This window comes from Aphelocoma coerulescens, chromosome 5, assembly GCF_041296385.1.
Source record: "Aphelocoma coerulescens isolate FSJ_1873_10779 chromosome 5, UR_Acoe_1.0, whole genome shotgun sequence".
In the NCBI taxonomy this organism is placed as follows: domain Eukaryota; kingdom Metazoa; phylum Chordata; class Aves; order Passeriformes; family Corvidae; genus Aphelocoma; species Aphelocoma coerulescens.
Window position 1 is genome coordinate 14,329,969 of NC_091019.1, and position 27,302 is coordinate 14,357,270.

The window sequence follows — 27,302 nt, forward strand, 5'->3', positions numbered from 1 at the left end:
TTGATGCCACGTGACATTTACTGGTGCTGTTTTTGTTGCCCAACTAAAAAGGCATAAAGTCACTTCAGCAGTGATGGAAGAACATTTATTCACTAATATTTAAGTTTCCATGATTTCTAAACCTTTGCCTTTCCTGCCAGTACCAGAAGGCAGTAATTGATCAGAAGATGGCAGAACTCCTTGCAGAGTGTGGTATATCCATTTGCATTTACAAAATGTGATGTTTGTGCTGGGTAAGCATCATAAAATCTTTAATAAATCTGGACTACTGATTTTAAGAACACTGCAGAGGTTAAAATAAGCTTTTAGACTGAAAAATTAATAATTTGGGAGTTCCAAATCATATGGTTTATTAACTCAACTACATCCTTATACTGAAATACCAATATGTAGTAGCCCTCACTTGGGCAGTGTACTGGACTGCAGCTGTGCAGTTGAGGTGTGCAAAGATGGTATTTGTTTTAAGAAGCTTAAGAATATGAATAATTATGTGCAAGCTTTCACTGCTCCAATACAGTCCTCAGCACTGGGGTTTTCTGGAGTGGTATCAGGAAAAAATGGAAAGTCAGAAGAAGAAATTTTCCTACTGATCAGCACAGAGATTTGAAGCTTATTCCTATTTTCAAGATAGCTCTGTAAGGAAATCAGAGTAGGGTTATAATTGTGTCAGAGACAGCCTGAACTCAGTCCACTCCAAATCTGGGGGTTGTTAAGGTGGCATAAGTTCATCTTTCTACCCTCCATTTTCCCTTGGCTGTACTTTCTGTGCTGCATCTCTAGGACATCACTGCTCAGGATTTGTCCCTTTCTATTCTTAGACAAGCCGGCTGATTTGTTTCTTTTTCTTTTGAAGTTTTTTTGCTTTTTAAATCTGAAAAATGAGCAGAAACTCAATGTGCTTAATAGCTCTTTCTTGTTTCAAGATAACTTGCATTACTTTTTTAAGTTTAGTATGTACAAAGGACTCAGCTAAAACTGGGAATAAACCACTTTGGTGCAATAGCTTCTACAATTCCATGTAGGACTGCAAACATGCTTTGGCCATGACTCGAAGCATTCCTGATTTTTCAGGCCCAGCATTCTGTTGGGTTGAATGTATCAGAACCATAATAAATTCATAAGGCAAACACTAAGAGGAATTAGATAAACAGCCAGATTTATATATCTTCTCTTTTTTCTTGTTGTTGTTTTTTATTTGAATTTGAGTTCTTGCAAACTCAAATTTGCATAGGATGCCAGGATTTTGTTACAGAGATGAAAAGCAAGTCCATGTCACTTTTTTTAGTTACCTTGCTTCCATCTCATCTTCATGTTTTGCTAATAGTTGGTGGCTGTTGTTTGATACAAAAATATTTAATTGTTGAAGTACACAGATGTTCAGTGTTACTGCTATCTGTCTAATCTCTGTGGGGTTATTCACATACATGTACTCATAAATACCTGTTTTCCATCATATTAGGAACTTTAAATATGTTTTGCCTTAATAACCATTTTTTAAGCTTTTTATTCATAGGAAGTTTCCTAATAAAAGCATGGGTCTTAGCTGCTTCTGTAGTCCAAATTTTTCACACATTTTGTAGGTTTTGCAACACAGATTTTTTTCTGTGAGAGCTGAGGTGAGGCACTTGTCACTACTGAGACTGCTTCAGTATTTCTTGTGAATGTTTTTGCCTCTTTTTCCTTTTTTTTTTAAAGCAACAGATGTATTTTGACAAATGTAATTGGCAACATCAATAAACCGACATGTTCCTGAATACATTTCTTTGCCCGCCCCTGAAATGGAAGGGAGAACTGTAGCAGGTTAATTACAATGCAGTAGTCAGCAGTCCCTAGTGCAGGCACCAGGTGATCTCAGCTCTGTGTGTGTGACCTGCAGGCACCGCCGGGGAGTGCAGTGATGAGGACACTGATGTATTGATGAGGACAGTTCCCTGATCCCTGGGCAGGTGCCAACAGTAAGTATTGCAACCCATCCACTGCCACTCTAAGGACTGATTTGTGCTTTGCGCTGCTGATCCTCAGACTTTGGTACAGGCTTTCATGCTGATGTTATCCTTGTGAATGCTGTGCCTCCCCTTGATACTAATAATGAGAATTTTTCAGCTAATAGGGAGTGATTTTTTTTTTCCCTCTTTGGGCATCTCTGCTATTTTGCTTCAGAAGTGTCTTGCACCCTGTTGTCTTGTGCAGAGGTGCACCAAGTCTTTGCACAATTCACCTTAGTCTGGCTCTTGCTCAAAGGAAGAGTGCCACCCTCTGGGGTTCCAGTTTTGGTCCTCTGAGATCTGAGATCATGCTCTGTAGCATTAAGACTATTAGTTACTAAAAGGCATATTATGGAAGAGATGACTGAGAAGGGACCTCAGCAAAGTCTGTAATATCTGAAGGGATGTGCCAGAGGATGGATCCAGACTCTGCTTGGTGGTGCTGAGCAATAGGACAAGAGGCAAGGGCAAAAACTGATGCACAGCAAGTTCCACCTGAACATGAGGAAAAACTTCTTCACAGTGCAAGTGACCGTGCATTGGAACAGATTGTCTGGAGAGGGTGTGGAGTCTCCCTCACTCGAGTATTCAAGAACTTTCTGGATGCAATCCTGTTCCACGTGCTCTAGGATGATCCTGCTTGAGCAGGCAGGTTGGACCAGATGACCACCTGTGGGCCCTTCCAGCCTTAGCCATTCTGTTGTTCTGTGATATCCAGGATGCTGTTTACTTCTTAGAGGATATTTAGAGAAGGTAGTTTGGTCACATCATAGTGACAAAATGAAAATCTGTAAAATGGAGGAAAGAGATGGAAATAGCAACAAGAACGGAAGGTTGTCTATTTTGAATCCATTTGCTAAGTTATACTTGACCTTGAAAGCTTTAGTTAATAAAACAGAAGATAGCATTTTTAATTTTAAACCTTAATACTGCTTGTTATTGTAAAGTGATCTCAGTTTTTGAGCATAGAGTTTTAAACGGATTTGATTTGTATTTTTGGCATCTAACCCAGCCTGCAGATCACGAGGCCTCCCAGCGCTTATGCCTTCAGGCTAACTTGAAACAGATACTCCCAGCAGTGCATGGTCCTCTTAGTCCACATTGCAGCTCCACGTGCTTCACGCTGCCCACCATGCCAACCTTACCTGAAGACAAGGGACAAGCAAAAGAGGCCCAGCACAACAGTTCTCCTCCAGCCAAAGTAAGCTCTCTTACTTACAGAGGTGTTTCTGACACTTGCTGGAAACCTGAGGCTGAAACCTGCTTGTGTATGTTTAGGGGTTTATGAAACTATATCCAATTGTTGCTCTGTATTAATGTGTTTTGCTTAATTGATGAAGCCATGAATGATCCTCCAGTTGATATTCTTAGAGTTCCTCAAATATTTTATAGCCTAAGGGATGACAGCTTAAATTGCTCAAGCAGTTGTTTATCATTTTGATCTGGAGGCTTATAAATGGTTCAGAACAGACAGACATATATCAAAGCTGTCCAAAAATGTCCTTTCTGATGTTATTAAAGAAAACTTTAAACTTTGAGAACAGAACTTGGGCTTGTACTTCAACAACTACTGTTACTTTTACAGATATAGAAGATGTTATGCAATTTGTGTGTGTGAGAAAGAGGGAAGTGGGCTTTTTTGGTCTGTAGTCTTTCCCAGTGCTTTATTTGCCACAGCAGTAGCTGAACATACACTGGAACTATGCAGAGGGCAAGTGGGTGCTCCCCAGGCATATTCATCAGTTTGCCTCAAATTGCTGTGGCCTCTAAATGTTTTTACACGTTTTCTTTCCAGATAAATATAAAAAATCAATAAGAGATGGGCCTTCCCCCATTTCAATAATCTATATCACAGATAAAAAGTAACTTTATGTTTTAATTAACTGGGTTTGGATTTTTTTTTGTTAGCTTAGCTGAAGTAAAGAACCTCACTGTGATTAAGAAATCACAGATTATCCAAACCATTCATTTGTATGCAAACTGATGTAAAGAAAGAGAGGATTTATAGTCTGGCACATCCTCAGTTAAAGATGTGACACTGTCATTGGGTTTGAGGACACTGCATTCCACACTTTAGGTGAAAACATCCGCTACTTTAACATTGTTGGAAAATATTGTCAGCAATGAGCTCTGCACTGATTTGTCATGTCTTCCATCTAAACTGCACAGGGTGCTGAGTGTTAATTTCCTGCCTTGAGATAAACACCCCAGTTGGATAAAAGTTCATCAAAACTACCATCTGATAATATATATTAGCTCAAGAATGTTTTATTGGAGTTTTTAAACTCACCTATGTGAAAAGTATTTTAGTACAAAAGACTTGCTGTGTAAAACATACCCAAAGAGAAAAACATGAAAATCTGGCAGACATCAGTGATTCTAATCCTGAATGTGCTTGTCAAATGGGAGAAAATTTCCAACCTCCTAATATAAAAGCATTACATTTTTAATACATTTTCCAGGCCTTTTAGAGGTAGATCTTAAGTGAACTATGGTAATGTGATAGTTCATGAATCAGTTCACTGTGCAAAATGCTTAATTTTTTAGATGATTATTTTTAGGCAGAAAGTAGCAGTGGAGGGATTTTAACCAACACACTGATCACAGGCCTACTTAAGTTAAGGTTTGGCAGTAGCCAATGTTGTGAAAATTTGATCTTGTTCATAGCTGGTGTTGCTCTGGGCTCTTGCTGCAGATCAAGTTCTACAGCATGACTGTAAGTCACTCTAAGTAAAATGCTTATTATCATGAGATAAGGGCTTGCAAGCAATGAGAGGGCATCAGAGGGAACTAACAACTGGTGGATTTGTTTTCTGCCATTCAACAAAATTTTCCAAGTCTGGAATCTCATCTCACCTAAAGTGCTGTCTGGTGTCTAACAATTTCCTCATTCTATTTCAGGAGAGTCTTTCCTACCTTTTCCCTGCATGCCCAAATGCACACAGATTGCAAAACAGTTCTGACAAAAAGAAAGTGAACCTTACATCACATGTCTCTTTCTGCATGCTTCAAGTACCTTTTACATGATAGGGAGACCTGGGTTCTATGTCTCAAATTCATTTTGAAAAAACAAATGTGGGTTTTCATTTCAGTATTTCTTACATCAGCCTGTGTTTTTCTGAAATTTAGTCCAGACTTTTAATTAATATCTAAGAATATGGCCAGGGTGGCAGAGGAGGTTTTTTCCTTTTTTATTTTTTTCTCCAGTGCTTTAAAGAATCCAGGTGTTAGACAGCCATCTGACTGTCTGGCATGGTAGGTCTTTCAGCAGAGTATTTTTGTATTCCTCCCCCCCCACCTTGCCCCATCCCATTAATGTAAAAATCCATCCAAATTTAGCTGGATTATAAAACTTTCAAAAGCACATTCTCTGTATGCTTGGTGAGGGCCTGGTAGAACTTAACAGCCAGAATGTCTGCAGGTTCTATCTCCACTCTGAGAATCACTGATCCTCTTGGCTATTCTGTTATGGGCCAAACCTTCTGTGCCACCCTCTCAGCGCTGCACACGGCTCCCTGCAAGTCTAGATGGCTCCTGGTCAGCAGGATGATGCTCCTTGTGCAGCAGTTCCCACCTGAGCCATAGAGGTGGAGTCAGTTTTACCCCACGTTTTTGTGGGGGGAGGGCTTGGGACAAAAAGGAAGCAAAGACTTGGGTAGCAGGGAACCACTGGTAGTAGGAGATGAGGCAGCTGTTGGGAATAGCTGAGGAGCAGATGGGTCTGGAAGCTACCAAGGGAGCACAGTTAAAGGCCCACAAATGGGAGGGTGATGGAAATCTTCTGTGTCATCTCTGTGCAGCTGTACAACTGTGAGGCAGCTTAAGCTTCCTTTAAAGCTTCTCTTCCAAGACCTGTGTAGAGCAGCCTGAGCATTCTCAGTCTGTAACAATTCCTTTTGACTGGAGCCAGCTGGCCCTGCAAAGAGCTTCCTGCTCTGGCTCTTCCTGCCCCTCTCCTGGACAGTGTAGGTTGGGACAACAGGGGCCATGAGGTTTCACTTGTGTAGATGCTGACCTCCTGTAGCTGCTGACCAGGATTAATGTTTTCAACCTGACCTGAACTAGCCTTGGCTCCAGCATCTCTTTTTTTCTTCTTTTTATTTTTTCTTTTTAATGAGCTGTTTTTAGTCCTAAAATGGGCTTGAGTGACTTCAAGGCTGCTGTTACATCATTCAAAAGTTTTTACTTTTTGGCAGTCGTGAGATTAGTATAAGCACTGTGTATGTGTATTCAGCTGCTTTGCCCTACAAGCAGGTCAGTCACCTGAAGTTTTGTCATTGACAAAATATATTGTTACTTTTTAACATTTTCAAGGATATTACTAAAAATTGCTTTCAAGCTATTGTTACTTGTACACTTGAATCACATATGCTTTGGCATTCCAACATTTCCAGTATTACAAGGATATTTTTCTTAAATTTAGATCTTCACAGTGCTTTCTTGGCATGTTCCCCAACCTGCTCTCCTGAGACTGACAAGGTGAACTTGCCAAGGAACGTCATATGAGAATTATGAGCATAGAAGTGTGGAGCTGCATGAAAATTTTTTATTTTAGTAAAAAAAATATGCTATTTACAGTAGAATCAAGAAACCTAAATCAGGGGTCCAAATCAAGGCATATTTCATTGCCTTTGAGAGGTAGAAGGGTTATGCTATGTATTTTGATATTATACCATTTTCCAAGTACTTCCAGAATTCTTTGAATTGATCAGAAAACACTTTATTTCAACAAGAAAAAAATGCAGCACTGTGAGAGATGTTGCAAGGAGTTCTATGGTAAATGATAGAAATTAGCTGTCAAGTAAGTGTCAGCTTCCTTATGGAATGGGATAGAATGGTTTAGGATGGAAGGCACCTTAAAGATCATCCAGTTCCAACTGCCATGCTATGGACAGGGACACCTTCCACTAGACCAGGTTGCTCAGAGCTCCACCCAACCTGGCCTTGAACACTTCCAGGATCTAAAATTGACTTGCTAAACCGTGATTTATTACATGCTTCATTCTATAAATACCTCAGTTAGTGCTATTGCAACAGCTTTTTCTTACCTGCCTTACAAATTTCCTGTGAAATTTTGGGATGTAGTTTCAAGAAAATTGTAGACTCCAAATAATAAACTAAAACAAAACACTTTTGTATACCAGTGCCTAGTAGAAGCAATTAGGATTTGAGAATTTACAAATTATTCTTTAAATTTTACAAGTCGATCGACAGCAGTCCACTGCCACTGCTTGAAGCTTTCCCTCCAGCTGGTTTTTGGTTTTAATCTGAATACTGTACTTGGGGTAGAAGTAATCATTTTCTTACCACATATGAGAGATCCACAGTACTTAGGCCAACTTGATGCATCTCCATTTGTGATATCACACAGGAAACTGATTCCTTTTCTTCAGCTGAATGGTGTTGTTATGCAGAAGGTGTGGGATTAAGTTCTTGAGGCAAGGTTTCATATTTTTTAAGTAGGCAAGCACACATTAATATTCAGTGTCAGCTTGCCAGTTTCTTTTATCACTTAAAAATTGTATTTTATTCTATTAAATATTGAAATTATATTTTCTAAAAATATATTTCTAAGTAATTTGAGGGAAAACCATGTGGAACTCTTAACAAGATAGCTCAAATTTATTTTCTGGGGTTTTGGGTGTCATGTGTACACTTAGTACTGTGTTTATTCAAGCTTTCATTATATATTAGTATCATTTGGAAGGTTTGTGTGCTTAATTTAGCCCTGTTATACAGAGTTGCTTTTCACTCCTGCATTCGGCTCATAAATGCACTGAACTCTTGTACATGTACTTCACTAGAGGAATGGTTTTCTGTGTGAAAAACCAGTGTCTGCCTTTTTAAAGCTTTTTCATTAGCTCCATGCTTACTGAATTTAGCTTGCATTAAAACTTTTGAAAGAAAACAGATATTCCAGGTGTCCATTATCTCTTTTGATTAATGTAAGTATAGACTGCTAATTCACATTTGTTTTGTCAAATTAGAGCTAATTCTCTCTTATTTCAGTCGCATTCTTTTTTAGGTAAGTTGAGCAATACACATTGTTTTCCACACAGAGAGTCAATGTTCAGTGGCTTGAATTTCTATTTAATTACATTTTTATGTTTGTCACAAACCATTCAGGACACGGCTGTTGAAGGGACAACATGCAGCACACCTTCCATTGTTCTTCCAGAGAATGCTGTTACGCCAGATGTAGAAATTGATAAAAATCTGGTTAACAGGTACTGTATAATGCATTAGCAATCCATCCATAAATTTGACAGGCTGTGTTTCTAAAACATTGCTCTGAAATATGTTGTGTGAAAACATTATTGCTCTATCTCTGTGATTTGGTCATATTGCCTTTGCATTTTGAGGATGGTGTTCGAGGTGCAGGGTGGGGGAACAGGAATATAATTGAGACTAAAAGAGTAGAGTTACATAGAATACTGAGCCTGACAACCCAACTCATTGAGTTGGACAACTGAAATGTCTAATTTGAATACTGTAATACAATGAGTTTTGAAGCAGTTTTGGGCCCGTTCACATAGATGGGACAAGAATACCACCTTGAGGTTAAGCATATGTGAAAGTAAGTTGTTGAATAGAAAGAGCAATCCTGTTTGAAGTTGAAAACTTCAGTTTTGAGTTGAACTAAGGTTATTATATTTATTCTGATAAAGCATACTTCCCAGGCTTTTTAATTTTATTGAGCTGCCACTAAACTTAAAATATGGGGAAAAAACATATCAGAAAATATATATCATAAATCTATCATTTGCTGGCATTTTTTAAAGTGTACTCCTCCAAATTTCAAGATTAGTTTAGAGTCAGAATTTAAATGCAGCCCTTTAAAAGAAATATTATTTGCAGGATCAGCATTTAAATTTCTGCAGTTGTTTGAGACTTTTACCCAATTTGCTATTTAGAAAGATCCCATGGCAGTGTCAATGTGAGAGCCTAAGGAATTATTTCAGCCATAAAGTTTAGTTTAAGAAGCTGTAACAGTTTACAAAGACTAATTTTTAAAAATTAATAAAATAATTTTTTTCTATATACCATTCTTACATGATTTTGAAGTCATGGTAATAACCTAAAGAAATGTAGAGTTTTTTCTGAGAAACCAGGTTCACAGTAGATGAGGCTAATAGCAAATTTTAGAACTCCTTTGTGAGAACAGTTTCTGCAATTTTCCTTCTTTCTTCAATCTCCTCCATTTTTGAGTTGTTTGGAGATGAGAGGAACAGCAATAAATGCTTTTTGTCCTCATTTTTTAATCAAAGTGCTTTCTTTTTAATATTAATTTTTTTATAGGCAGTTAGGGCCTTTTTTTTTTTTGATGCCATATTCCATAATTTTTGTTCATCCATTTTTCTCTCTAGGCCTCGGAGTCCTCATAGGAGACATTCTAACCGTGCCACCAGGAATTCAACAAGTTCACTGACTTCTGTTGGTAAGGAGTGATTATTCATTTCAACTAGGATGTTTTCTCAGATATTCAGTAAAGACCTAACTAGAGAGTCTGACTATATTGACTGCAGTTTTCCCCTGTGCATACTGTGTAATGCATGCACAGGGAGTACTGCTGGGGTGTGGAATTGTGCTCCTGAGTTTGTAAGTGGACTGCATACAGACCAATTCAGAGAAATACACACATTGCTGCTTTCAGAAAGATGTTGATTGGTGCATTAGCTTCACATTTTCAGAAGGCTCAACATACACATGCTTTAATTTCTTGTAGAATACGAAATACTGTTCAGTAATACTGGTTTAGCTACACTTGAGCTTAGCTGCTTAAGGAAAGTAGAACTTACCATGCTTTACAAATCTTCTTAAGGGCAGAGGGAAAGTGTCATGGAAGGTCTGTCTCTCAAACTTCCAACACACAAATGTGAGTTTAAACCAAAACAGATATTTCACTGAAAATAGATTGCTTTAGAATATTTGATCAAGGAGTATGGTTTTTGACATCCTTGAAATTGAACTAAATGGAAGGAAATTAAAGCCAAAGCACTCCTCCCCCCCACCCAAAAATCAATCAAAAACGCATAGTGAAACAACTCCACACCCACAAACTAAAAACCCTTGAGTTTTTGCTGCTTACTTATGCCCTTAGCTTTTCTGAAAACTGATGGTTCTGTAATGGCTCTTGTCAGATTTCAAAGTATTTTTCTTTTATTACCTGATGGCTTTCCTCCTCCTCATACAAGCTGTTCTTTGGATGCTCATAAAAGCCATTTATACTGACTCACACAGAAAGGGCCTTTCTGACAACTGACTGCCCTCTTTCTTTACCGTAGGCTGGAGAATTGCAAAAATTGGTGCTCAAAGTATACTGTTTTCAACCAATTTGAAAGCCAGAGATTAATAAATTGTTAAATTAATTGTTAAAACTATTGTGCATAAATCTTTGGTGGTTGAATTTGTAGGTTCTTAACCTTGAAAAACTGAACATGCAAATTCCATGGAAAAACTAAGTCTACAACAGAAATGCCATGACTGTTAGTTGAGATGGATCTAAAGGCACTTTTATTTAGAAATGAGAAAAACTGTATTGGAGACACAGCTGGAAAAGCCAGTTTCACATATTCAGAGCATTTTTGATCATAGTGATTAATCTAAGTGGGTTATCTGTGGTTTTCAGGACTTGCTCTAAACTTGAGATTGTAACAACATTAGAAATGAGCAGACATTAATTTTTGTTACATGCAAGCTCAAAGCTAAATTTATAGGTGTAAATTTACAGGTTTGTTTTGTACTTATTACTCTGACGTGCCACAATATACCTGGATATGGGAGGTGCAGCTCCAATTCTGATATTTTCTACACAGACAACAGCGGTCATGTGATTGATCTGGTAAATGATCCACTACCAGATGTCAAAATATCAGAGGAAGACAAAAAGAAGAACCTTGAATTGTTAGAAGAAGCAAAGAAAGTGAGCGAGAGGTTCCTAACACGCAGAGGCAGAAAGTCAAGAAGCAGCCTCCCAGAGTCACCCACAGGTAAGGGCAGATCCTGAAAACCAGATTTTATATTCTCCTTCAAACATCTGTAAAGGCAAACATCACCTGTAATCTATACATTGCTGCTGTTTACAAACACTTTGTTAATTTGAAGGTCAGAATCCCTCTTGTCCTCCTCACAGTTTGACATGAAACAGAAATGACCTATCCCTGTATTTAGATGAGTCAGGATAAAATGGTGTAAAGTTTTTAAGTGCCTGAATGTCCCATTGCAAACAGTGTAACAAGGAAGCATGAATTATTCCCGCTGAAAAGTGAAAAATAGTCACAATTTGTTGTTTAAATGAAATTTTAGTGACAAGATTCATCCTACTGAAAAAGCATTCCCTGCAGACACAATTACACTGCCTCTTATTCTGAACATGGCCATAAACTAAGCTAAATGGACTGGATCATCCTTTAAAAACAGCAGAATAAAATGTTTTGTTCTGGACTGTCAATTGAAATTATAATTCCCTTCATATGAAAACTGGAACAAAATGCCATTTTACCATGAAATACGACTTTCATTTTGCTTTGAAATGCCAGTTCAAACAAAGTTCTGTTTTAAAATTGAGCTGATGCTTTCTGGAGGGGAAAAAAGCCCCCATTACTATACATCACCTCCTTTTATTCCTAAATTCCTCCTGAATCTTCTCTTGTGTTGCATCTCCTCAGTGCTTGCACTATCAGAAAACTGAGGAGAACAAAGATTCCCTGTATCAATAGAAATTTATCCATTTTTGACAACTGTAAGACATGAAACATACTCTGAACTCCTAATTGCCAAGTACAACCTGGCAATTAAAATGGCTTGTCAGGTTCTGGACAAACATGACTGCTGACTATGATATTGATGTTTTAATCTCATCTGAATTCTAAAAATACAGAAGATACAAGCCTAGAAAGTAAAATTACCTTTTTGTTTTGTTTTTGTCTTTGTTCTGATGAAGCAGTTTCCCCTACTCTTAGTCCTAAAGTTTCACCCGTAGCATCTCGGAGCAACTCTCTCACTCTTCCATCAGGTAAAATGATCATAGAATCATTAAGGGAGGAAAAGACTTCTAAGATCATCAAATCCAATCATTTGCAGGCTCAAACTTTAACTTATAAGAGCTCACCAAAAATGTATTTCTTTACTATTTCTCAAGAGGAGTAGATTTAAGCATATAGTCCTGAATATGATATAGCCCATGAATGCATACAAAATATATTTTTGCATATAGATATTTTTATTATATTTTTATTCTTGTGGTGCTGCGGGGTCACTTGTTTTAGTTTTTTAATTTTATTGATAACGAAGTTTTGAGAGGCTTTAATCATGTCTCACTTACTATACATTTGATGGGTTTTTTCCTTTTTAATAGTATTTTTGACATTTGAATTTTTGTCCTTCATGTATTATGGGGAGCTGTGCACATATGTGTTTGTTAATGCTATAGTAGTAAAAACTTTGAGCAAAATATCAGGATATGCCCTAATTCTGAGTGTGTCTTTCAGGGTCTGAGGCATGCACAACCACTAGTGTTGAGTCAGTATCTCCAGGGCAGGTAAGAGCTGAACAGTCTGTGCAATAACCTGGTTATTAAAGTACTATATTATAATATGCTGCCCTTTCATTCCCTGATAAAAATTGGAGTACCATTTTATATACCAAAATTGGATTACTGGTATTTTCTCTGTACAGCAAGGGACTAATAAATGTTTACTCTGACGACAAAAATCCATGAGGTAACAAGAACTGAAAGATCATAAAGATCTGTTAAGTGTAGAAAATAGAAAAAGATCCAACATAACCCTAATCGCTGAAAAAACGAATCCCTAAAGTTATTTCATAAATAAATACTACAAGCAATGTAAAACTTAAGAGATTCAGAGTTCAGCCATTAATATTTATATCTAACATGTGCAGCATAGATGTGAAAGATAACCTTGTAAGGCAATTTTTTCTTCATTTTCTTGCTAGAATAACAGAATTGTGAAAGAGGATGACAGGCAAACTGCAGAGGTAAGTGTTTCACATTAAGAGCTGAACAAAGTGTGCTGGTTTGTCTTAGCACATGTATGACTTATGGATGGGACTAAAAATGCTGGAAGTCTGTTCACTGAGTGAAAAGAAAAATTACACTGCTCTAAGAAATTATGAAGCACCTTCAAAAGTAGTGGAGGACAGTGGGCTTGCAGCTGTCTTTCCATCCTATCATGCACCCTGCTCTAGCTCAATTAAAATCAATATACTGAATAACTTCATAAGTAAAGTAAAAGTATCTACTGTAGCCATTTTAGTTTACACCAGTGTTTTTTTGTCCTTCCATTACGTTAGGATGCTAAGGAACTTGGCTTTAGGTGGATTGCTATAATGGACTCTGGAATGGGAGAGGTTAACTCAAACATTCAGAGAGGAGATTCCCAATTCAGTATTCTTCAAGTGCCTTTTAAAAATTATTTCTCTTGTCAACAGCACATATTCAAAAGCAAATGTCACTGAAAAGGAAATGGCTTTTTACAATGAAAATCTGTCCTTGGGCTGGGGAAAAGAGGAATCTGGACTTGCTTCTGTGTTTCATGTGTTTCCCTGTACTTTCAGAATGCTGCAAAAGGATTAATTGATCGAAGGCAGAATGATCAAAGAAAGATTTCTCAGGGAAGATTGGTTCCTCGTTCTGCTGGCATTGAAAACTCCAAAGAGAAGCACTCAGACCAAAAGGAAAACTTTGATCCACGTAAACATATGGATACTTTACCTAAATGCTCCCCTTCAGCTGGCGATGGTGGCAGAATGTCTCTTAATACTTGCATGAATGTTTGTGAAAATGAACTTGGAAAATCATTCCTCAAGAAAGGAAAAGAAAATGATGTTCCTTTAAGAACCCATCTACCAGGACCAGGAATAGGAAATATGGACTCAAAGCTAAAAATTCCTGTTTCAGAAATGAGGGACCATAAAATTCCATGTAAACCAGAATTTAAACTGTATGGACTGCGTCCTCCTCTGTTACGGGCTGTATCCTGGGATAGCTTGGAGCCTGGACAGAAAGAGAAAGCCCCTTTAAAATTACCATCTGAGGAAGATAAAAGCTTTGTTGGTAATAAATCCAGCAATCAGTTAAAAGCATTCAAAGACCTTCAAATCCAAGTTCAGCCAGTTCGAATGCAGAAGCTGACAAAACTCAGAGAGGTAAGTCCTGGTCACCAGTTCTATCCTGTTTTAAAAAGTCATTTTCATACCCTACTCAACTTCCAACATGTTCAGCATTATTTTTATCACTGCAAGAAACATACAGTGATAAAATGGGAAACAGTTTCGGCATAATCAATACAGAATTGTATCATGTTTGTCCTTTGCAATTTTACTAAATTGTAACCTGTAAGTAAATTCCAAGGAGTTATTTTATTTCTTAGTTCTCTTCAAATATGCATCAAGTGCACTGTGGTACTTCGATGTGTACATATGCATGTGCTCTTGCATGTTTCCATTTGCAAGAGCTCAGAGGACAGGAAATGGGTTTGTAATGATCGGTTGATTATTGAACCTTCTCAGAAAATATCTCAGTGTGTCCAGAGCTGTAAAACTGGGCATCTCTGAGAGCAAGGGCAGGTAGAGCATACCCAGACTCACAGTTCCTAATTCTAACATGCTGCAAATGTGTCAGCTTCTAAAAGAATAGACTTGGACTGCAATATTTATTAACTAATATGTTGTTAAATAATTTTCTAAATGATTAGTAAAAGTTAAGAATTAAGCCATAAGAAAAAAAGCAGGAATTTAGTGAAATTATAAACCACCAAAAGAAAGCAGTGAACATGTCTCTATTACTAATAATGACTTTTGAAAGAAAGAAAAAAAAAAAGAAGTAGCAGGTACTTTCCTGAACAGCCTAATAAGGACATTTTCCTTGACCCCCAGTAGTGAATACAGGGCTGACAAGCGAGGACCTCCAATTCTGCACTTTGGTTAATTCATTCCAATTGTATTGTTTGGGAATGGCAGCTTAGTTATTAATCTTTTCCTGTTTATATAACACATATATTCTTAGTGTGTATGAACTGGAATTTTGATTACAGAGACCCTTGAGCCATATAATTACAGAAGAAATTCTTTACCGTGAGGGTGGTGAGGCCCTGGCACAGGTTGCCCAGGGAAGCCGTGGATGCCCCCATTCCTGGCTGTGTTCAAGGCCAGGCTGGATGGGACTCTGAGACTGAGATAGTGAAAGGTGTCTCTGCCCATGGCAGGGGATTTGTAACCAGATGATCTTTAAGGTCCCTTTCAACCCAAGACATTCTATAATTCTTTAATTCTATAATTTTGAATGACATAGAAGCTGTTAAGCACAAATAAGAGAATCAAAAAATTATTGCAACATGATCTATAATTCCAGTTAGTTAAGATTTGAGCTCTGTCTCCAGTAGGAATTATCTACTCATAAACAAAAGCAGGTATTTGTTTAAGCATATGTGAGAATATGAAAGAAAATGAGGAGATGATAAAAGGAGAAATAAGACAACAAAGTTTAATCCTAGAGTCCATTTTTCCATACCTATAAGGAACAGAGGTAGAACACAGCAACAGTGAAGCATTAACTTGCAGCTGTAGCATCCCAAGCTCTGGTCTTAATAAAGTCAAAGTGGAAAAGTCTCATATATAGGATTTTCTGAATTTTTTCTATTATCTGGGATACTTAGTTATTACTGTGGCTACATCCAAAATTGCTTTTTTCATTGTCAGTTACTAAATCTCTCACTTACCAAAACTCTATTTATCTACTTGAATAAGGAGCACATTTTGAAAATCTCTGTTTGTATGACCAGGAATTTTTCTAAATAATGCCTTTATGAAATTTGAAAGATGTTATATTCTAGAATGTGTGTGAATTTATGAGTATCCATGTTACTTAGCATCTGACTGTAACGTAATGTAAATATCTCTATTATGCTTATTAACTAAAGTAAATGTTATATTTAGTGTTTATGTGGCAGGGATATTTGAGATTTGTAGTTCAGTTACTTAGAAATGTTACTGGTTTTCTTCACAGGAGCATATTTTGATGAGAAATCAAAATTTGGTTGGACTTAAACTTCCTGAACTTAGTGAAGCAGCGGAACAGGAAAAAGGTGCAGTATCATAAAAGCTGGAAGAAGTGTTTGTTATATACTGATTTTTATAACTGACTATTATGTGGGGGTGAGGAGAAAAAGTGAAAAAAGTCTTTTACTTCAATTGCAATAATAGTTGAAGCAGCCATGGAGAACAGTAATAAATGATGAACAAGAGAGACCAATACTGGGCAGTACCTCAATTTCTTGATGATTAGAACCAAGAAGATACTGTAGGAATTATTATAACCAGGGGAAAAGATGCACATGTGGAATGGAGTCTGGTTTGTACCTAATACTTGTAGGACTGAAGTTTCAGTAACTTTCTGTAAAAGCATTTCAGCAGTGATGGATTGAATGGATGTAACTTCTGCAAGATATTATGGTCATAAGGGTGAATTTGATCCCTGGGAGTATAAATAAGAGATGGGATGCTTTATTCCTGCTTTTTTATTTTAGTATATGTGTGGCAAGTATTGAAATGGCATTTTCACTTCTGGCCCACATTTCCATGTCAATGTGAATAAGAAAAAGTAAGGCCAGAGAAGAGTCATAAATGTGTTTGAAGGATTGGAAAAATATGCCTCACAATAAGTGGGATTTTTTAACCTCAGTTTCTGTGATTTTTAAGGAAAAATAAAGGAAAACGCTTTTTTAAGGAAAAGGCTTAAAACTCCACATAAATGAGGAAAAATAAATCTGCCACCAAATGTTTTTTACAATCTAACACAGGCAAAAAAGACTTGATGTAGCTGCATCTAAAAATTCAGAATAAAAATTAAGATAAAGATATAAACCTGAGGACAATTCAACATGTGGAAGAATTAAATAGCAGTAGTGCTTAGCTAAAATACTTAAGCCAAATATATCAACCTAAAATACTTAAACCAAAATATATATTTGTTTGTAAGTAGTTAAGTCAGAATTTGTTCAGTGTGACATTAACTGAAATGGAGATGGTTGCTATGAAAGGAGCTGAAACTGACTGTCCAAGATTTAATCCAAAGACAATTTCAATTTCTCTTAATACTGTTCATTTTACTAATTCATGTATTTGCACTGGAACTAGCTCATTGGGCCTTAAAGTTCCTGTTACACTGAGAGATTGTTGAGATATTACATTTCATGTTATGTCTGGAAACAGACTCATCTTCAGTCTGAATGAATCAAGATTAAAAGAGACTTCTTGTCCTCTATATTTAATGATTACATCTTTGGATTCTTAGATATGATAATATTATTTCTGTCACTCTGCCAATATGTAATTTCCCAGAAATTATTTAGCAGGTTCTGTTTGAAAGTGTAAAGGAGTTGCCATTTTACCAGCCTGTTACATAATTTTCGCAGGTTTGAAAATCTTGAGGAAAACATTATTAAAAGCTAAGCATTATTTTATCCAGCTTCTTGACATGGATCTCATGAGTATCACAACCTTTTTATAGTCCAGTAAGTTATCTAAATGGTAGCCAGAACATTAAGGGTCAACTCTGTCCTCAGTGGGGAAAACAAGCAAGGGGTCAAATTCTTAGTTAATTTGTTAGGGAGACCTACTTCCTTACATTGTCATAAAAACCACATTTTCAACTGGAGTAGTAACTTTGCTTAAAAAATAGGAAATAGCCAGATGCTTCATTATTACTGTTATGCATTCAATGTACTATCTCCATCATGGTTTTAATCAATCACAAGTTACTGTCACCGTCTAAGTAAACAAACTCTGCATCTACACAAGTTTAGGTAAGTGGAATGCATTAAATCTGGAAACACTGTGGTGTCAGGCTGCATTTTATGGGGACACACATGACTGTTCTTAAGTAAATACTGGAATTTTTTAATATAAAGCAAATGCACAGAACTAAAATGTAGCTGGAAAGAATCTCCTTTTCTGTCTTTCATGTTAATGCTCTCCAGATTTACACACTAATTACATGGCAAGTCTGAGTCCTTCTGTTAAACTTATAAACAGGAGAACTATACAAAGATTCCTTCCCAAGTGAGAGATTCAGACTGGGGAATCTGCCTTTTCTACAGGAGAGTCCTTCATTAAATTCTGGCAGGATAGAAGGAGATAAAGGAACGAATATTTGTAAAATTAAATAAAATGAAAATACAGAAGCTGAGTAACATGAGTTAAAAAAAAAAAGTTAGCCATTTCTTGGTCCTTATGAAAGTGACAGAATCAGAGAATGTAAGTATAATCTTTATGTCCTGTTTCAATGAACATAGAGTGCAAACAGGTACAGGATGTAATTTACAACAATAAATGGTGCAAAAAATCTGTAGTATAGTACATTATACTAGACTTCATCTTGGCCGGTGGCACTTAAAGCCTTAGAAAATGACAGTATTCTATTACAAAATCTCAGCTAAAAATTTCCAGAAAGGAATGCATGACTCTTCAAGTAACATAATTGTTTTTAATCTGAAAATGTCTTTAGGCCCTTCACCTCTCCCTTCCCCCACTGAAGAGGAAGAGACAAAGAACAGCTCTGATGTCATGCCCAGCATTCCTGATGTGCTGCTGCGAAAACTGCGAGTGCACAAATCACTTCCAGGAAGGTAAAAGCTCATTAGAAGGGGAAACACATCATTGAGGAGAAGGCACACCAATGGTTTCCAGTCAACTTCCTTACGGAGTTCCATTCATAGGGACACAAATTGTTGCATCTTAGAATGTGCAACACAAATTTTCTGAAAACTTTTGGGGAATGAACCAAAATATATATTTTACTTCTAGTAACTAGCCAACTTTTAATATTAGTTTGTGAGTTCTACATAAAAAGTCTTAAACCTTAATTGCGTCCTACAAGTAGATTTTTATACAGATTTTTCCACTCCTGGTTTCCAGGATTGCTGCTGCAGATATGAACTCATACTGAAAATATTAATATTTCTCTCCCCCATAAAAATAATCAGGCCAGATGATGCTTTCCAATGGTAGAATTTGAGTGTGTAAGAAGTCTGCAATTTTTCTGCAGGTGACAACTTTTCAGGGAAATGGAGTTTATTCTGCAAATGTAGTTGAAGGACTCACTTGTGAATTCATTGATTTGGACTTTCCAAGACATTAAAACAATCCCAAATTTTTCAGCCAAAAATCATTCCTTCATTCACCCACATGGTTTTGTACCAAAACCACCAGAGCTTCAGTCATCTGAAGCAGCCAATAAGGGTACTCTGTGCAGACTAAATAAATATCTAACATTTATTATGAAGGAATTTTTATATACATTAGTTTATATAAATGGATGCATGAGGTGGAGAACTTCTGAGAGACCATTGCTTGATTGTAATCAATACTGAAAAGTAGTGGAAAACTCATAAAACTCAAACATATATTTTGTTGTTGTTTTCAATTAAATATTAGAATAGCTTTGTTTTAAGAGACAAAACTCATAAACATGTGAATTTCTTGCTTTTATTTCTAGCTCCCCGCCGCTCACTGAAAAAGAAGTTGAGGTAAGTATGTTCTTAAGCTCATTGTTTCAGACATATTCTCCAATTTTAAGTGGTTATTTTAAGTCTAAGGGTGGTTATTATAATCCTCATTCTAATGGGATGATTAATAATGGAGTGATTTTTTTTTCCCCCAAATATATTTCTCATTAAAAAAAACCTATATTGCACTCCATCAAAATAACAATTTTGTGAAATATGAGCAATAGAAATTGTAAAATGACAGGATAGGAATAAGCAAAACATTTATTTGTGTTTTTCATAATGAAATACTCATTCACTTTGGAAATAATTTTAATATACTTAAAGTAGTAAAAAAATTGAGATTAAATGAGACCAGAAACTAAATAATTTAAATTGAATTTTTATTGGACAATATGAGCTTTGGGGCAGTTTTATAATAATATCCTGCTGTTAGTTTACATAATTTTTACTTTCTCAGTTCAAGCCAATAATTTTGTTTGCAGGTTGCTCTTTAGCTTGCAGGCTTTGTTTCTTCTATTTTTTGTAATGATCTTTATTTACAATGCTGCAGTCTACTGGAGCTGTTGGTGCCTTGTGCTTTGCAAGGTATTAATCCTAAGAAATAATGAGTCTGGTAGAGAAAGAAACGATCTTTAAAAGCAGGGTGCAAGAGAATAAAAATGTTAGCACTTAATCTTTTGCTGGCTTCAGGGGTAGGCATTTATCCCTTATGTAAAACAATGCTCATGGTGAGCTCATCCCTGGGCTTCCTCTGCACAGACTATGTGTTTAAAAACCTTGGGGACCCTTGGAGGAAGTCCAGCTAGAAAACAGATCCATTGTGATTCTGATGCTTCTGGTAGGCTGCTTCCTTCATTATGTCTCTGCCCTACAGAGCTCCCAGAAAAACATGCAGGAAAAGAGGCAGCAATGCATTTATTTGTATTTTAGTGGAAGTAAATAGCAGTGATTTTTCAAAGAAAATTAATTTAAAAAAATATTTCCAATTTTCTGTTTCAATACTTATTTAAGCAGCAAAGTTTGCTAAACACATATCTTATTCATAAGTTGTTATTGAAAATTATATTATGGTGAGACTTATTGGAAAATGCCTTTTTTAAATCCAAACAGAATGTATTTGTACAACTCTCCTTGGCCTTTAGAAATGATAGTTATACATTGGAATCTAGAATTCACCAGGCAGAGAGGGAGAGAAATCTTACTGAAGAGAATGCTGAGAAGGAACTGGAAAACTTTAAAGCTGCCATTACGGTAAGGAAACAATGGGAATTCTTTTCCTGAGCTCTAGTGTACATGAAAGTGCACACACATTGCAAATATGTTTCACTGTTGTAAATTCAGCCCCAAAGTTTCATTTTCTGCTGCTCAAACTCCTTGCCATGAGCTGCCTACTACTCTAAAAGAGAGAGGGCATATTCTGCCAGAGTGGGCCAGCATTGCTGGAAATGCCTAGAGGATGCTTCCCTGGAATTTGCTGTTCAGTCCTTGAAATAAGCCTGTGAATGCTAAGAGCATTCAAAACTGCAGTTTGAGCACTGACCCATCCTCTCCTGGGCAAGCCTTCTTTGGCAATAAATTTGAGGAGTCCAGATATGAGAGATACCAAAATGTTCTGAAACCTGAGTCCTGAGATCTGTGACTTGAAAGGCCTCTTGACTGCGATACTAGAAGGCACGATATGTGAAAAGAAACAGCAAGGAGTACTTAAGGAATACATACAATCTCAGGAACAGGTTTTGGGCCTGAGTATGCTTTCCTTCCAGTTGTCCCTGTTGTTCCTTTACAGCAGTAGTTTTCAGTCTTTCCTGCCAGCTTTCTGTGGATTTTCTAACTGAAATGACTAAAATATTGCTAAAATGTGTCAACTTACGTGCTGTGCATGTTTTCATGCATAAAGTTAGACACCAGGCTGATAAATGAAATAGCTTCAGACCCAGTGTTCATTATTTCAAGAAGGTGCTGCCATTCTTATGAGAAATAGTGGGGAGAATATATGATTCTCCCATTTACTTTATCAAGCACATCATCAGATAAGAAAATACACAATTGAAGAAAGATTGTGATCTTCACATCTTTTCACCTGGAATTCCAAATCTCCATTTTCAAATTAATTGTTTCTGGAAAACAAAATAAAAAGTTCTGAATATTTTGCTGATCTTCCCTCTGTTCCCTGTGTAAAAAGCAAGCTGAAACAGCCTATTAAATCTCAGGGTTTTCAGACTGAAAAAAGTCTGCTAAATTTGCCATGTATTTCTGTTAAGAATCCGTAATTAGGCACCAGGGATCATGTTGCCAGGATGGGATGGATGTGATTAGGATTTTCTTCCTTTAAGCAGTTCACACGCCACAGCCTGGCTTTTGCAAGCGTTTTCACAAAATTTATAACAAAGTGGAAACGCCTTTCCTATGAAAGCTTTTGTTCTGGACAATGGAATAAACTAACAAGCAATTAAAAGCAGTGGTGGCTTCTGTAAAATCTCTATCATATTAGACCTAGACTTGTTCCAATCTCATTGAGAGCTTATCTTCATTTCTGGAGGAGAGGCTCATGTTTTATGGCTCAATGACAGTTTTACCAGTCTTTCTGATTTTTTAAATCAGTCTTGTTATAATTGATGTGTTATTCAAAGACCTAACTTCAAGAGAAAGCTGGTCTACATGAACTTCTGATTTGCTTGAGAAAATAAGCAGGTTACAATTGCCAAGAAAAAAAGGAAAATCTGAAATTCTGTGCATGACTTTTCTTAAACATATTCCCTTATGCCTTTTTGCTCCTTGCAGTCAAATTTTGGTTGCAATTTATTATCAAAGTAGCTTTGCAATTCTTGAGACTATAATGTCTTATTTTCCAAGTAAGTGAAGTATCATGGAACTGAAAGAACATGCATGGCCTTGATACCTTGTACCCAGAGAATTAAAATGTCCTTTGTTCCTGAGCAATCATTTTTAAGTGCTAGTTGAAATGAACTTAGCATTTGTAGAGTTCATGGGTGGCAAGACATGTTTCGCTGTAAATTTCAGAAGGGAAAATCTTGCAGCTGTGCTAAGCCCACTCTAACTCCTCAAACTGTGTGCTGCAGTTTGCAGTGAAGGACAGGGCAGCAGCACTCTGGTCTGTCTATGGTGGCAGTGCTGGCATCCCTCGGGGGCTAATCTCTCCCTGTGGAGTTCTGCCTGGACATTTCTACCCCATTTTGGGGCTCTGGCCACTCCATTTGAACTAAAGACATGCTGATAAAGCTGCTGTATTTTTGCTTCAGTCTTCAGCTCACCTGTGGCACCACTATGAGCACAGGGAAGCCTACCAGAAGCTCCTGGAGGACATCGCAGTGCTGCGGCGTTTGGCTGCCAGGCTTTCCAGCCGTGCCGAGATGGTTGGAGCTGTTCGCCAGGTGAGGGCATCCTGGTGTTTAACTGTGTCCTGGATCCATGTGGTCACTCTTTTCCAGCCAGGGCTAGAGGTTACATTCACCCTCTGAGTTTTATTTGCCATTTTGACAGATTAAAGACGTCTGTTGTAGTGTCAGGTAACACACTAGTGCAGCCTGGAAATAGAATTCCAGCAGAAGAAGACTGCCCATTAAGCTATCCAACATCTGCACAATGGGAGCACATATTTTATTCAGAACTACAGCTGCAGCACAAGAAACTGATTTCAAATCAGTGCAGCACAAACAAGAAAACTTTCTGGGTCAAAAATCTCATCTAATTCAGTCACCTAACTTTGGCAATAGATCAGTCAATTACAAAGACTGTGAGAACAAAGTGAGTATAAATCAGAACACAGCAATACCCTCCCAGATTCAAGAATGTTCCCTCTGCCTTCTAAAGTAACCAGATTGATGCCAGTGACTAAGACCTTTGAGGGTTTGAAAACAAACGTGGCTCACCACATAACTAATCAGACAGGCACACAGGCAGGGTGTATGGGTATATGACTAAATAAATTATGATTTTCTGTGAAATACGTATGAATGCGCATTTTTTTCTAACTAGTTTAGGAATTTTCAGTCATGGAGGCACCAATACTTCTTGAAGAACAACTATTCCAGATTTAGCCCTGTCAAGGACCATACACATAGAGGCAAATGATGTGTTGGAGATGTGTAGAGGTTACCTGGATATTTCCTTCTTTTCTTCCTTAGGAGAAGCGTATGTCAAAGGCAACAGAAGTAATGATGCAGTACGTGGAAAATCTGAAAAGGACATATGAAAAGGATCATGCTGAATTAATGGAGTTCAAGAAACTTGCCAATCAGAATTCTAGCAGAAGCTATGGTGCATCTGGTAAGGAAAAATAAAAATTTAAGGGTTTGTCTTGCCTCTAATTCAGAGAGATGTTGGTGCTATTAATGATTAAAAGTAAAGTATCATGAAACCTGTTCATGAAGCTCTGATCTACAGAAGCAGATCTTAAAAAGTTACAGAAATAAGTTAAAATGTTTCATATGAGCCATACTTAATGCTATAATACAGTAATTTGAAATCACTACCACTTCCCAAATTCTGAAGAGATCCAGTCATATTTTCTCATGGCCTCTTGCACATCCATGTACACTGCACAATTTTATTGCAACTACCTTTTAGGTCCAGATGATGGCAAAATTTCATTATCAAAAACATTTTTTCTTTTTGCAACCTTTTCTTGCCTTTGCTGTAAACTAAAATATGAGGATTTTCCTTTGCAAGTACTTGTATATGGAGGCCAATAGTGGGCTTTTTGTCTGATTCAGTGAAAATGGTAATGATTCGATTTTTTGGAATTATTTCAAATTTCTTGTGCAAAACCCACTCACCCTTCAAGAGTCCCATTTGGCTGTGCACAAATAGGAAGGAGAATGGAGGTTGACTGTGGACTATCGTGCCTTGAATGAAGTGACTCCACCACTGAGCGCTGCTGTGCCCGACATGTTGGAGCTCCAGTACGAGCTGGAGTCCAAAGCAGCAAAGTGGTATGCCACTATTGACTGCCAATGCATTTTCCTCCATTCCTCTGGCAGCAGATTGCAGGACAAGGTGTAATTGAGAAGAGAACTGTCACCCCAGGACAATGTGTAACTGAGAAGAGGACTGTATGACAAATAAATACATGGTCACTACAGACCTTGTATGAATACAGTGCATCTGAGTTTGAAATACAAGCAGGGGCCTATTAATATTATTTAGAGATACTGATATAGTCTAAGACTGTTCTTTATCTTTGTTTCTATGCAGAAGATGGGGTTCCTCGTTCATCTAGATCCATGTCTCTCACTGTTGGAAAGGTATTTCTATGATATAAAGAAAATGAACATTTTATGTAGTGAAATTTCTTTGTCTACATACACTCAGTTCTTAAGGCTGTGCTCAAAACAGTCCTGGTAAATTCTCAATATTGTTCATGCAGTTTAGTGCATATGCTTTGCAATTTTGGATACATGATTTAGTATGACTTTGTGCAGTTATAGTAGAGCCTGATGTGAAACTCCAGTGTTTTATTTCTGCAAAACTTCTGAGTGTTGGAGATCAAGTCTATCGCAAAACTTGCTAAAACAACCAGTGATTTGGGAGGCATGAATCCCAGTATGACCATGATGAAATTTGGTGATCATGGGCATTATACTCAATCTACTGTTTCTTTTCATATTTTTATTTGTTTGGGTTGTAGTTCTTCAGGTTTAGTTTATTCCTGCCACCTCTGAGTGTTGGATATAAAGAATTACAGCACAGAACATGCTGAGGGCAAGACAGGGTTTCAGAATAAGAACCCCATAAGTTGAAGCAGAGGTCTCAAAAAAAGACTAAATTTAAGTTTAAGGGACAAGTCCAAATAATAAACAGGAGGGGAAAAAGCCCCAAACACTAGAATGGACTGCCTACTGTGCCTGCAGACTTCCCTATGTAGTTTTTCAGGAGCACATTAATTAAAACTGTCATTAATGAATAGGTATGGTTGGTTTCATCTAGAACCAGGATCATGGAGTGACTCCTAAGTATTCACTAAACCTGTGTTTAACTCCTTTCCTGTAAAGCTGTCTAGAGCAGAATCTTAGAAGTGTTTGGATATGCACTAAAACAAAGCTGTTAGATGCTGTAAGTGTTTTGATGTTTTTATTCAGTTGGAAGCATAGATTTTATATAGATTTTATGGGATGAAGCATTTGGCTACTTACCAAATGACAGCAAAAATTTACATAATCTGTACTTGAGCTGGAATATATTGTTACAGTTAGCATGTGTTTGTCATAGAAAGAATTTTTATGGTCTTTGGGAAATATAAGCAGTGTTGCATGATGCTATCTAACAACTCAGGGGTGGGGGATAGGGGGCTGCTCTTTTGTGGAAGGAATGGATGTTTTTTGTTCAGCAAATTATAATTAGTAGGGTTGCATGTAAATAATATATCATAGTGGCTACAGCATATCATAATGGGTACAGAGCAAGGCAAGAGTTTAATGTGTGACTTCATTATTTTCCAGTCATTGTGACACTAGCACTTTCCCCAGTATCATTATGCATCTGCATTAACCAAAGATAAAGGCCTATGATAAGAGCTGACAGCATAAACTCAGAACATTTCTGTTATGTGATTTACACTGCTGGGCTTTCAATATGGAGGGAAAAGAGCAGCATCCCCGTGCCACACCTCCTTTCACATTAAGCACTTGCCATACCAGACAATATGAGAGGAATTTCTGTGGAAAACTGCAGCCTAACAGCCTTTTATCTTACTTTAGCTCCCAACTCTCTTTTTCCCAAGGACCTACATGTTTGCCCCACAGATTAATCCAGAGTTTTTCTTCAGTCTGTCTTGTTGTATGATAGAATAAAAGAATTGTTGTTTCTCCCAGAATATGCCTAGGAGAAGAGTCAGTGTTGCAGTCGTTCCTAAGTTTAACTCCTTGAACATTCCTGGTCAGTCACCAACAGCTTCACCTATACCTTCAATGCCATCCCTGGTAAGTAAACCCCCCATTTTAAAGATACCAGGTTTTGTCTAAACCACTTTTCCATAGGGCCAAGCCATAGTTACTAAAAAATGGAAGCCTTTTCATTGGTTTAACTTGTTTTGACTCCATCCTAGTAAAGGGGACGGACAGAGGTAATTCCTATTGTGTAAGGGACATGTGCCTTCACAATATATCTTAGTAAATTATTCTTTTGGAAACAGCTGAATAGGGCAGGTTGCTGATTCAGAGGCATTACACATTAGTGAGGCAATTTGCCTTTTGATCTAAAGTAACATACAAGAAAAAAGTTGTGAAAATAGTTGTCCACTGAAGGCGGGAAATTTTAGCTAGAAGCTGCAGAACATGCCTGGACTGCTGCTCTTCACTGCCAAAAGTTCACTGAACAGAAATAAATGTAATTAATGTAGAGAAATGTATGTGGTACAAATTTAGAGGTTCTGTGATGATCTGGGATCACTGGAGCTATCAGCCTCTGTGTTGAATTTTTGTTTGTAAAACTTTAATAAATTAAATGAGACTCTAACCTGAACATAATAAATCCATACAAATGTTTTCTGGAGAAAAACTGCAAGGCATGCTCACTGTTCAGAGATGAGTTAAGATGGAACATAACCTTAAAGTTATGCAGTTTTCTGTTAAAAATATAGGATTATTTAAATGAGGGTTTTGCTGAGAAGCTAAATCAGTTTTACCTGTAAGAAAAGCATCTGTTTGTGCAATTTATTTATTATGTACTCAGAGTTAATTGTTTCAGGAACCAGGTGTGTTTGTTTGCCATGGTTTATTATGAATTATTTTTGTTTAAAATTTGCCATTGAAAACTCAGCTAATAAATTAAT

At 37.1% G+C, this 27,302-nt stretch overlaps 1 protein-coding gene across 19 annotated transcripts in view; it reads left to right on the forward strand.

The window, feature by feature from the left end:
• IRAG1 (inositol 1,4,5-triphosphate receptor associated 1) overlaps window positions 1-27,302 on the forward strand; it is a 98,374-nt gene that overhangs the window by 64,131 nt on the left and 6,941 nt on the right. For 17 of the 19 annotated variants that reach the window (XM_069016725.1, XM_069016720.1, XM_069016719.1 and 14 more), the window contains 17 exons: window positions 1,877-1,955; window positions 2,998-3,186; window positions 8,112-8,212; window positions 9,353-9,423; window positions 10,802-10,975; window positions 11,929-12,000; window positions 12,476-12,525; window positions 12,942-12,983; window positions 13,563-14,153; window positions 16,012-16,090; window positions 18,511-18,631; window positions 19,501-19,531; window positions 20,624-20,764; window positions 22,774-22,905; window positions 23,659-23,800; window positions 24,728-24,777; window positions 26,344-26,451. In XM_069016725.1, the coding sequence (XP_068872826.1) occupies window positions 3,118-3,186; window positions 8,112-8,212; window positions 9,353-9,423; window positions 10,802-10,975; window positions 11,929-12,000; window positions 12,476-12,525; window positions 12,942-12,983; window positions 13,563-14,153; window positions 16,012-16,090; window positions 18,511-18,631; window positions 19,501-19,531; window positions 20,624-20,764; window positions 22,774-22,905; window positions 23,659-23,800; window positions 24,728-24,777; window positions 26,344-26,451 (1,974 nt within the window). In that variant the 5' untranslated portion in view covers window positions 1,877-1,955; window positions 2,998-3,117. The remainder of the gene's footprint in view (window positions 1-1,876; window positions 1,956-2,997; window positions 3,187-8,111; window positions 8,213-9,352; window positions 9,424-10,801; window positions 10,976-11,928; window positions 12,001-12,475; window positions 12,526-12,941; window positions 12,984-13,562; window positions 14,154-16,011; window positions 16,091-18,510; window positions 18,632-19,500; window positions 19,532-20,623; window positions 20,765-22,773; window positions 22,906-23,658; window positions 23,801-24,727; window positions 24,778-26,343; window positions 26,452-27,302) is intronic. The other 2 variants (XM_069016730.1, XM_069016732.1) reach the window with 2 other exon arrangements.